The sequence below is a fragment of the Tetrao urogallus genome (genome assembly GCF_951394365.1).
Source record: "Tetrao urogallus genome assembly, chromosome: 20".
In the NCBI taxonomy this organism is placed as follows: domain Eukaryota; kingdom Metazoa; phylum Chordata; class Aves; order Galliformes; family Phasianidae; genus Tetrao; species Tetrao urogallus.
This window is the reverse complement of record NC_136833.1, coordinates 5,642,698-5,654,453: the sequence shown is the minus strand read 5'-3', so window position 1 is coordinate 5,654,453 and position 11,756 is coordinate 5,642,698. Positions and strand designations below refer to the sequence as shown.

General features: G+C 46.9%; 1 protein-coding gene across 1 annotated transcript; it reads right to left on the bottom strand.

Moving 5' to 3' along the window:
* Window positions 1–4,743: 4,743 nt before the first annotated feature.
* Window positions 4,744–11,517, bottom strand: SERPINF2 (serpin family F member 2; the record flags this gene model as incomplete). The annotated part of the gene is made up of 9 exons (XM_079545002.1): window positions 11,489–11,517; window positions 10,347–10,410; window positions 9,592–9,654; window positions 8,212–8,608; window positions 7,772–7,915; window positions 7,383–7,586; window positions 6,407–6,549; window positions 5,647–5,851; window positions 4,744–5,069 (listed from the first exon to the last, which is right to left on the bottom strand). The coding sequence occupies exons 2-9, from the start codon at window positions 10,404–10,406 to the stop codon at window positions 4,744–4,746; spliced, it is 1,542 nt and encodes a 513-aa protein (XP_079401128.1). The 5' UTR covers window positions 10,407–10,410; window positions 11,489–11,517.
* Window positions 11,518–11,756: the final 239 nt, after the last annotated feature.

Sequence of the window (11,756 nt, the reverse complement as noted above, 5' to 3'; positions counted from 1 at the left end):
AGCACACAGCCAGAAATGCAGAGAGAGAAGAACTTGGTGGAGCAAAGGTGGGATGGTTTCAGGAGTGCTATGAATATCTGTAGCTGCCTTTAGAAAGAAGAGGAGCAACAGCATGCAGAATCTGGTGTTACAGTAAGGAAGATACAGAAAGAAAGTGTTGATAAAGGAGCTGAGGAGGAACTTTGTGCCAGGGAGTTGTCCATCTGTGAAGGCCTGCAGGTGCTGAGTGAAATGTTTTGCTTTCCTTCTATAGTGATACGAGTCTCAAAGTCATTTACAAACACTTCTGATTTTAGGGGTCCTACGAAGTAGCACTGATGAGTTCACACTGCTCTCTGTGATTGCTCCACCCCTCAGCACTGGCTACTTCTGAAGCATCTTGCAACCACTAGATCTAGAGGATTTGACTCCCATCAAAATTGTTACCTTTGCCAAAAGAAAAAGCCTCTTCCCAGCTGCAACACAGGTACTAGCAGGGCAGACAAGGTAGGAAAAAAGGAGGCCCGCTCCCTGAGCAACCTCTGCTCCAGAAGCACAGCGGTGCCCAAGGATGCTGCTGGCTCCCAACCCTTGGTGGTGCTGCTCACCTGATGGGAGTGCCGCTCTTTGACACCTGTGCCCCAGCACCCACCCAGAAGCCCCCAGCCTCATCCTTCTGCCCTCTGCTTCGTTGGCTGCCGGCTGCTGAGGTGGGCAGCACATGCAGCCTCTGCTGCCCCTTACCTTGGGCTCCTCTCGGCCGCCACTGCCGCAGGATCCCAGTGAGTGTGAGCCGGGGACAGTGCAGGATCAGCGCAGCCACATCTGCTTTTTGCTGCCTCCCCAGCCCAGCCTTCAGCAGGCTTCAGGTTACAGCTTCCCAGGGCGCTCTTAAAGTGCTCTGCTCCCATTTTCTTTTGCTGTGATCCTCTTGCTTAACTTTCCAAAGCAAATGTGCCTTCTGTGATAAGGGCTTTCTAACAGCTGAAACGTGGGGCTGAGCCAAGTGTTCAGCCTGTTCTTCCCTGCGGTGTTTGAGAAAGCCTTTTATTCCCTCACTACTGCCCCGTGTCACATGAGGGAATTTCTTCTCTCTGTTAATACAGCATTGTTTAAAGATTTAATGGAGAGGCTTGTGAAGGGGAAGCAGGATTCATCTGCAGCTTAAAGCAGTTAAGGGGAAGATCTCGAGAAGTGATTCTACCCAGTGATAGTTGCTAGTGAAGAAGTTATCAATGTATGTGTCTTAAAGTTTTTTTGGCCAAAAAAGAAAAGTAGGCTTGGTTTAAAAGAAAAAAAGGAAGTTAATGAAGAGAATGTTGTAGGAGCTTATAGAGTGATAAGTGACTGGGAGGAGGGAAGAGGCAGAGGTCGTTATTTTTCATAATAGAAGAGCCATGGGGAGCACTCATGAAGATCAGTATGTTTTTGGTGAGGTTTTTTGTTTTTCCTCATAAGTATTGAACTGTAAAAGTCGTTGTACCTCAGTATTGAAGAAGATGAAAGATAAATGGATTTTTAAAAAGTAAATGATAAATTAATGGACGACAGATTGCAGTCTAACGATGGTCAGATGTCACATCATGCTCAGCACCTGGGAGACGCAATGAGAGAAGAGTTGTTTTTCTGTCTTGAGTTCTACTTTTTGGGTTTATTCCTCAGTCATTTGACCTTAGCTACTAGGAGAGATGGACATGTGACTGCCTGATCCAGTACAGCTGCTTGCCTGCTTGGAAATGCTGAAAGCAAATTGTGCAGTAACATCAGTGTCCCTAGTCCAGGTTTGCACTGGGACATGTTTTGGGCTGCCATCTTTGCTGCTAGGAGGTAACAAGGAGTTACTCACGGATGCTTGCGTTGGCCTTGCACAGTCCCTCAGATAAGAGGAAGGGATGGTTTGGAGGAGCAATAGCAGCTGTTTTTGCAAGTGGGAAAAGCAAATCAGGAAGCCTGCTTTGCAATTAGCCAGTGCTTCAAAGGTGACCCTTTCTGACACGAAGAGCAGCAGCTCTGCTCTCAGCTGCTTCTTGGCTTGTTCAGTGAGAAGGCATCAGCAGAGATGTTTGCACTTGTTAGACTTCCATCGTCTGCTGGAAAATGAGAGCGTGAGCTGTGGAGATCACTTCTGATGTTTGTCACTTCTGGATACAAATTCGGTATTAAAATACATTTTGTGGGAGAATGCAGAGAACGCTTTTGTATCTTGTGTGTATCTTCAAATGAAAACCCTTCTTTTAAAATAAAATCTTGGTGTAAAGCCATTTAAATTGGAGTAGCGATTGCATACAATGTTATAGCCTACAGCAAGCTTTATTCCTGCAGGTAGAGCAAGCATATCCCTGAAGTGGTGGATTTGTTAATCCCCTGCTTCTCATTACATAAGTATCAGTTCTGTTAAATCAATAGAAATATTTTACTGTTGGTTGTTTTGGATTCAGGAGAACACACAATATGCTGCCTGAACAGCGGTGTGGAAGCTCTGATATTGATATGAATTTGGTTTAGTGAGAAAAAACCTGTATAATATTAAAGATACTCAGGCTTATTTGGTATTCTCAGCCGGTGGTGCAGGTGAGTTATGGAGCAGATGCTCTGTGCTGGTCATGTTGTTTCAGAACGGAGCTCAGTCAACATGAAGGCTTAGGAAAGCAAAGTGGAAATTCCTGAGTGGAGACATTAATATTACTTTGCATTTTACAAAGTGCCTCTTCTGCAGAGTCAGTGGAGTCTTAAGGTTGGTGTAACCCATCATTTGTGCACCAAAGCACAGTCATGGGAGGCTGCTCTACTGACAAATAAGATGAAATTAATAGTTTGACAAGAATAGCTTGGAGGAGGAGGAATGGCAGAAAGAAGGAAGATAGGAAATAAAAACCAAAGCTGTTCAGGAACCTGAGAATGAGGGGAAAAAAAACCTTACAGAAGAAAGGGCACTGGAGGGCAGAGTTGTGTAAAGGAGGGCTTGCACTTTCGCACAGGTTGCAGTGCAACAGAGTGGAATGACCTTGCATTAGGAAAGCAAGACTTACCCAAGGCATGGGATGGTATTTCTGAATGTTCCAGATGAATCTGTATAAATAAATGAGCTGAAATGTACCCTGTGGGCTAGAGCTATGCCTTTGGAGTAGAGCTAGATTCTTGTGGGTTTTCTTGTTGGAATTATGTGGCCCCATAATTACACCCTCATTTTGAAGGGGATGTGTCATTGCATTGGTCACAGGGGTGGGCATTATCTTTAGCCATTTTTCCTCTTTTAGACTACAAGAAATGTGTAATTGCAGCTTTGAGCCAGTACTTTTTATTCTCCAAAGTCTCCTGCGTCCCTGGAATTCATGGTTAGTGAGTCAGTCCTTCTCTTATTCCAGCAGATGGTGCAGACTATTCAGGGACGGAGGCTCCCAGAAGCATTCTGCTCCTTCCTTTGAGGGAAGACAGACTTCCCGAGTTAGGAAAACTCTGCCAGAAGGATGGCCCTTGTGCTGTGTAACTGTTATTTCACAAAAACAGAGCACCATACTTTTTATCCAGAGGCTGAGGGAGTCTGGAAGCAGAATCTGCTATGGACAACCATAGGGTTACGTATAAATAACTGCAACATGGCAGGCAATGGTGAGTTGGTCTAACGTTTTCAAGTGGTAATGGCTAGCTCTGTGGGGTGGAGGGTTCCCAATAATTCTACCTGGTAGGCTGCTGCAGTTGTGCACAGCTGCCTTAGAACAAGAAGCCAGGGAGCTGTGCCTTAATTCAAGGAATTCTGCCCATTTCGCAGAGCCAGCTCTGAACAAGTGAGTCAAGCACGCTCTGCAAGTGAGCTAGCAGTTATTTGACAGTCTTCACTGATTAGCAATTGTACCTCGTAGCCTCCCTTATCCTCTGTGACAAAGCATAGCAAAGAGCAGCTCCTTTGCAGGGCCCCTCCTGACGTTGTATCTTTCATGCCCAGGCTATTTTTTTCTCCTAATCTTTGCAATTATTCAAGTTGCTTGCCTGTTCCCTTTCCCTGTTGAGTCTTTCAAGGCAACACCATAAGCAAATGCATTCTGCTTTACTCTTTATTATTCTGCCAACATAAAAATTACTAAAAAATGCTTTATAAAATAAGCCTTGAAAAATCTAGCATTGCTCAAGAAACCAGAATTATTTTCCAGGAACAAGACTGGAGATAAAGGGACTGAGTCCCTCACTGCAGACCCTCCCACAGCAGATCCTAATAGCCAAGGAGTGGGAAAAGGCAATGTCTGAGAAGAGCTTGTGCCTGAAGCGGCTCTGACTCATCCCAGAGAAGACAACTGGTTACTAGTCCACTTGATTTAGAGGTCATTTCCTAGGTGGGGACAAACAGACAGTTTATAGAGGAACACTGTGAGGAAGGCATGTTCACAGGAACCAAGGAAGGAAGAGCCGTATTAATATTTCTGGCTGCTGTCCAAGCTGCCAGATGCTAATGATGATTTCAGGCTATGCTGGACTCTAATAAGAGCTTAATGAAGACTCTAATAAGAGTCTGGGGACACAGAAATCTCCCTTCCAGGACTGGGAGGCAAAGCAAACTTTTCAGGGTCAGCAGAGGGAAGCTCCAGCCAAGAAAAGCTCATCAGGGCTGGAATGGGATATCCCAGGACTGGTCTGTAGGGATCTGGAAAGGAAAACAAGCAAGGAATTGCCTTCTGTGGCCTCAAAGGGAGATCACCAGTGGTAGGAAGCCTCTCTTAGCTGGTCCAGAGGGTCAAGTAGCAGTCCCAGAACACAGGCTTTGCTCCTCTCTTATTTGGGCATGGGGTACTCGTTGTCATCTGTTGCATCAGGCAAGTCCTGTAGATCTTTTATCTGGGGGGCAGCATTGGGGTTAGGGTTCTTTACACTGCCTATAAAAAGTGGGATGCCCATTTCTTCTTCAAATATAATGAAGATAAAGGGCCGGTCTAAGTTGAAGGCCGACAGCGAGCGTGATATCATGACGCTGGTAGCAGCAGAGGCTTCCACCCCATCTTCTTTAAGCTCCATGGCAGATTGATGCTGTATGCTGGACACAAAGAGAGGCTCATCTGAGATCTTCTGTAGATTTGGGCTTATGAACAGCTCCTGGAGGCCTGCAGAGAAATGAGCCTAAGTTAACCTCTCCCACCAGCTCTGATTTGTGTCAAAGCTGGCTGAAGAAAGCAGTTCCCTCATCTGTTGTTACATGTTATTATTTCTTTTTAAGCAGCTTGCAAAGCAAAGTGAATTCTGTTTATTCTCATACTGAGACTCAGAGCACAGTGTTTCATTTCAGTAAGCTCTCAGTTCTAAGTTTTGTGATCTGCAATCTCTCTTGACAGTTTTTATGCTCTGGATCCATTTTGCAATTAGAAAAAAAAAAGAGATAAGTTGACACATGGCAGGAAGTTGGTCTTGGCTACGAATAGGAGAAGCTTGTAAAGATGGGAAGGAAGTGAATGCTGCCTTCCTTATAGTATCATCTCATTGAAGCAAAACATTTGGTGCTAGGCAAGCAAAGAGTAAGGAGGAGGAGAGGAATAAGGAATGTGAAGGGCTTTGATGTTATCTGGAGCAAGCTGTGAGGCACAGCTTTGGAAACAGGGATGGCAGTTTTTAGTGCTAGCGAACATATGCCACAGAGATTGATCAGATTCACTCATTCTACACAAATCCTGTTAGAGGCCTTACCCATGCGACTGAGAACACTGTTGAGTTCCAGGTGGTAATCCAGTTTTATTTTGGGTATCTTCACTGTGGTGGGCACCTCTTTGGGGAAAAGCCTGCATAGTTGTCCATAAGGGAAGTTCTCCAGCACGTGAGAGGTATTCCAGGTGTACTGGTTTGGTACAATGACCACAAAACTCATGTTACCCTTAAAGGGAAACTTGGCCACCTGGAAATAAAACCAACCAGAAGAATTTATGGAAGAAGAAGGAAACACCAGAAAGTGATGCTTTGAATTCACTCTGATTTGTCTACAGAGCCAACCTAGATATAGGACAGCTGGGAAAGTGTCCAATTTCTTCTAGGGGGGGGGAGGTTTGGTGGAATGGCAGCATCAGATTTTAGTATTTGGCCACGGACTGGTAAGGAAGGAACATGTGTCAGGATGGAAGCTCACAGACACCATAGCCATACTTTGAGCTGCATCACGAAGGATTCCAACAGTACATTGGTTAGGGGAATTCCTTCCATTATTTCCTCATTCATTTTTAATTCAGAGCTTTAAAACTCCATTAGTTCTCGCTTAGTGGGAATACCTGTTTGTGTTTTTTTCCATAAACTGGAAGCAGAAATTCAACGTTATTACTGGAAGTAAGCTCAAAGGATACTTATTCAAATGTTATGTGTGCTATCCTTGCTAAAAAGTACTTGGTTTTTGGAAAGAATAGCTGGAGGCTGTGAAATAAAACAGCAAGTGGAAATTCCAGTCAAAACCTGCATGCACCTGAATGTCCTGGGACTCCAGTGTAAACCAGCTCAAGGGGTACCGCTGGGCTTTCATCATCTCAACCGAAACCACAAAATCATCATCGAGGTGGAATGTATCTGGTGCAGTGAAACTCGCATCAAACTTATTCCTCCAAAACCCTGTCAAAATTCAAGTTGAGAATCCAATGAAGTTTCCTTTTGGGGCAGGAAAACAGGACTACGAACTGCTTAGCTGATACCCTTCCTGTCGTGAGTTCCCAGACAAAGCAGCAAGCGGCCAGGTAGGAATGCAGTGAAGGCAGTACCAAGGCTGCAAGAACCCTAGCAGCTGGAAGCCCTTATCTTCCAGAGGTATTATGGAATAACAAAAGGAACTAGGATTAATCCTGATGCCCCAGCGTGGGACTGAAGGCTACGGAGATAAGCAATGTATGTTTAAGTGCTTTGAGAAGATGAGGAGTGTTGCCTTTGTGCTGCGTACAGTGAAACTGCTCCGAAACCAAGCAAAAACATTTGCAGATTTACCGTGGAAGTGTTTGGCCTTTGTTTTGATGCACAGCCCTCAGGAAGTTAAAAGAGGAAGATGTGCCCAACCACCATCTGTAGTCAGGAATCCAAAGAAGCTGCCTCTGAGCTGTTTGGTTGGTGCACAGTGGGTTGCACGTGACCTGGTTTGGTTAAGTTGAGCAGTGATGTGCTGCTGTCTGGGATCCTGAACCCAGGATGCAAAAATACCACAGGTTCCACCTGCTGTATTCTGGCTCTGCAGTCAAGTAACATTTTTAGCACTTGTGAAACAGTTGGGGATCGTTACTGTAAAGAAATCAAAGTAAGAGGAACAGCAGATGAACAAGAAAAGAACAAGCAGATTGACTATCAGGAAGCAATAAAAGGAGATGCCATGCAGCTACAGCGTTGGTGGGAAAAAATAGTAGATTTCTAACTATTCCTCGAGATGATCAGGCTTGAGAAGTAAGGCCTATGGAGCTCACCGTGGAAATGGATTGCATTGAGCAGCAGCATCACTGTGTCTCCAGGGAGCTGCTGTAGGAAGGTGGGTATTTGCCCATTAGTTGCCTCCTTTACCCACTTGTTTATGGCCGTGAGGTCATCCTCACTGCTCCCAGAAAGGGTCACAGGCTTTGCCCCATAGAATTTCTCCGACTCCTCCAGGAACTTCTCTTTGACCTCAGATCCTGGCAGAGAGGAAGAATTGCATGGGAAGTCACAAGACCTTCTAAAAATGCACTCAGTAAGCCAGCCAGTGACATGCCACTGCCTAGGGAGAGCACCCAGGGAAACAGACCTGCCCAGGATGGCACTGCACTCTGTCACCAAGTTTTGTCCTGCATCCCCATGGCTGCCCTGTGCCAGCTCTCACCTTTCTGCAGGTACACACGTGATGCGAGGCTGAGCGTGGCTGCTGCCAGCCTCCTGCGAAGGCTGCTTAGCATGTGGTGGAGACAGGGCATGGATTCCAAGTGCATCGCCTCCAGCAGGTGCTTCTCTGTCTGATTTGCTGCTCCTAAAGCAAAGTGAAATCCCTGTTAGTTCATGCCTATGGAGTAGAAAACAGGGACATTAATTTGAGTGCCTCATTCTAGAGACATACTGTGTCGTGCGAGAGATTAGAGAAATGTGAAAGTAGGAGCCTTCTGAGGGCAGCTTCAATTGCAATAGTACCTAATTAAAGCTGCAAGATTGAGATTAAGTAGAAGGTGACGTATTTAATCTTTGAGCTTTGCACGTTGGTTCCCAATGCCTCCATCTGGAGGGAGGGGTACAGGGAAGGGCAGAAACAAGAGCTGTTACAGTAAGTACCTAGTGCCAGGTTAGACAGAGCAAGGGCAATGCTGAGGGGAGACAGGATCACGTTCCCGTTGGACCCTTGCTGGACCTCTCTCAGGAGATCAATGCTGAACCTCATGAGCCCATTTGCTAACTTCTGGCTCTTCCTCCAAGTTATGTCACAGCTTTCCTCTTCATCCTCTCCTTCCTCTTCAGAAGAGATGGTTTTCCCAAAGGGTTCCCGTTCACGACAGCTGACAGCCCCAGCTGTGGCTTTATCTCCTGGGCTCTCATCATCCCCAGTTTCAGCTGATGTGGAGATGGAAGGTGATGTTCCATAGATCTCCCAGGTGTCTGCCAGCTTTGCATTTGGCAGGCTTGGGATGGCTCCTGGCAGAGCAGATTCTTCATCTCCATCACTTTTCAGGTTCTGGGGAGAAATGAGGAGGTTATAGAACTGGGAAAACAGGAGTCTTACCTCCTTAATAGGTTTGACTGTATAATTAAACAGGTTGAGAAAATAACATCTCTGCTCTCACGGAGTATTTGCTTCGTCTTTTAACCCTGATGTTAAGAACACCTCGATGACTTTGGAAAACCACATCTTTTATGCCAGGAAAATGGACATGAGTGGGGGTTCCTCCTCTCCTGCCCTCAGGACCCCCTCCAGGCTGTGGGGGTAAGAGCCACCACCTGCTCAGCACTTGTCCTATGCTTCACTGTTTATAGATCCATCTTCCTCAACCTTGATTTCACCTTCTAACATATTTTGGGACTGCAGATCTGCCTCATGCACTGGTCAGCACCCTGTGCTGCTGTCACAGCCTTGATCCATTTTGGCTCAGATCCTCCTCCAGGCATCTGTCTCTTGACTCGTCTGGTTTATTCCATCCCTTTTCTCTCCAGATTCCTCATTTTCCAGTTGTCTAAGCTTTAGCCTAGAGCACTGCTGCTACTGTCCTCACTTTTGTACGCCCTTAAACACATTCTTTTTTTTTTCATCAGATCTTTCTGTTCCCACCAGTATCCGGATGACTTTCCCTTGCTGCAGGAGCGCTGCACTATCAGAGCCAGGCACAATGGGTAGCATCAGCTACGAGTCTTCCTTCTTCTCACCCTCATATCTAGCTCATTTCTTCCTCTTCCCTTATCAAAGGTGAAATACTTCACTTACCCATCCCCGTGCAGTCAAACACTGACATTTACCCCGTGTGCTGCCCTGCTGCCTCGTCTGGGGCTTCCAACACAGAGGAGCAGAGCAGCAGAGCGTGAGGCAGGAAGAGAAGTGCACAAAATGGACTTTCTTATTGCACTGACACTGCTCAATTGCACTGCTTGGGCTCATCCTGGAAAACCACTGCAAGTATCACAGTATAACAGCAAGTCCTTTGGATGGAACCAGTCATTGCTTACCTTCAGATCCACAGCTTTGTCTGAGGAGAGATGCTGTTGCTCAACAGCTTGTGCCGAAGGAAGCTGGAAAGAAAAACAAAGTCAGCTTTCAGATATTTCCTCTGAATTTCCAGAGCCAGCTGACTCTGCCTTCACTCCTAACACATTTCCCTGGGGCCAGGTCAGAAACTGGCACCAGTCTGGCTGCAGCAGTCCTGAGGTGCTATAGGAAAACAGGGGCAAGTTTAGGATGCAGAAATGGAGACTGTGGGGTCCACTGAGGGGACGTGGAAAGGAGCAGGAGCTGGGGGAGGCTGCAAGCACTGGATTTGTTTAGAAAGAGACTGGGTCAGAAGGGTACAAAATAATGTATTCTGTAGACAGTTTTGCAATCTCAGATCTGACAGGGATCCAGGTTTAAAACAGAGAGAGAGAGAGAGAGAGGAAAAAAAAAAAAAAAAGCTGTTATTAAAACAATGTCCTGCTAAACTCTGAATGTCACGGTCACTACAAACAATTGAAGCCAAGTTTCCAAAGATTTTCTGCAGAAATCCGCTTGGGTAATGGAGATATCTAGAGTAATCCTAGATGGGAAAACCTGAGAAAGCTTTCCCTGCTGGGGTGCAGGCTTACTCCACAGCAGAGGAGCAATCTCCTCCACCACTCAGCAGAAGCACTGGGCAGTGTTTGCCCCGCAGGCTGGAGCACAGTTTCTTTGCCCTTGCCTTATGCTGGCTTGGAGAGAACCCAAGGATGGCTGGAGGGGAACGACTTACCCTTGGATGACTGTGCAGAGCAGATAGGGAGAGCAGCAACAGACCCCAGAGCAACACCATATTTCTGGAACAGAAGGACCAGCCGTGAGAGGAGTTATTTCCAGCTGCCTGGCAGCAGCAAGCTGAGCCTAGTCAGGTCTACAGGGAGAAAATTATCAACCTGGCCAAACAGGTTGGCGCAGGAGCTTGCAGAAAGCAAGAAGGAGATGAACAATGCTGCACAGAAACAACACAGGACTCCTGGGTCCAACGCCAAGGCAGCGAAATCAGAGAGGAACAGGGACCTGCACCAGAGCAGAGCTGTAACCACAGCCGGACTCTTTACATGACCCTGTGGTGCTTGGAACCTGTGCTTCTGACTCCAACACCCTCATTCATCTGGATTGCAAATGGTATTTCCCTAATCAGTCCTACACACGCTGTGCATGTGGGAGAGGACAAGAGCCTCTGCTCCTTCCCTATGCAAACTACGGAGGTGTGGGCACAGCATCGTGTCGGCTGGGAGAGAAGAGCTACTGACCTGCCTCAGCAAGTGCTGCCTGGAAGGGGCTTTGCAGGTAGAAGGCAAGAAAGACACCAGAGGGATTTACCAGCAATTAGTCCTGGAATAGAAAGTCCTCCCCTTCCCAGCACTTGCCTTCCCCCTTTGCTGGCAAACCCAGCCTCTCCCACCCCCGCGCTCCAATTCCAGTATGGGACAGTGGGAGCTTCCAGGGCAGTCAATGAAACCCCACCCACTCCCTGGCCACAGCTTTGACCAACTACTTTTCCTGCTCAAACAGAAATAACCCATCTTCTCCTTAACTTAAACACTACATGCCAAAAACCCAGGCGTCGCCATGGCTGCTATCCACTTAACTCCTGGGGCTGCTTTTCACTCCCGGAGCAATCCCAGCTTCAACCCACAACTCACTGGGTTGTGACTGCTTGCCCAGCAGAGGCAGCAAAACTTGAGACCTTCAATTCCCCTTCACCCAAAATCCTGCTGCCACAACTCCCTCCAAACACCCCTATCCCCCTCCCACCCCCCATGGTGCCAAACCTTTAACTCTCCGCCAGGTTCACCCTCTCCCTGATAAAACCACGAATGCTCATCGGAAGAGCCCCCATTTACCATCAAACTCTCCTTAGTTTCTCCTTACCTGAGGCTGTTGGTGTCCACGTTGGAGCTGGCACCTTTGTTAGCCGGACACACAGCTCTGTGTGGGGCACAGCCTCCTGCCCAGCCCAGCCCTCCTACCCGCCGACCTTCAGCACCACCTCCTATTTCAGAATTTGGCAGGCAAATATTGACTTACAGCATCCCGTTAAACATTTGTTTGGGGCAGGAGAGGGAGCCTGCGGTGTATTTGGGGATGGGGAGACACTTTATGATGCTGTCACTGCAAGGCAACGTTAACCTTGAGTTTA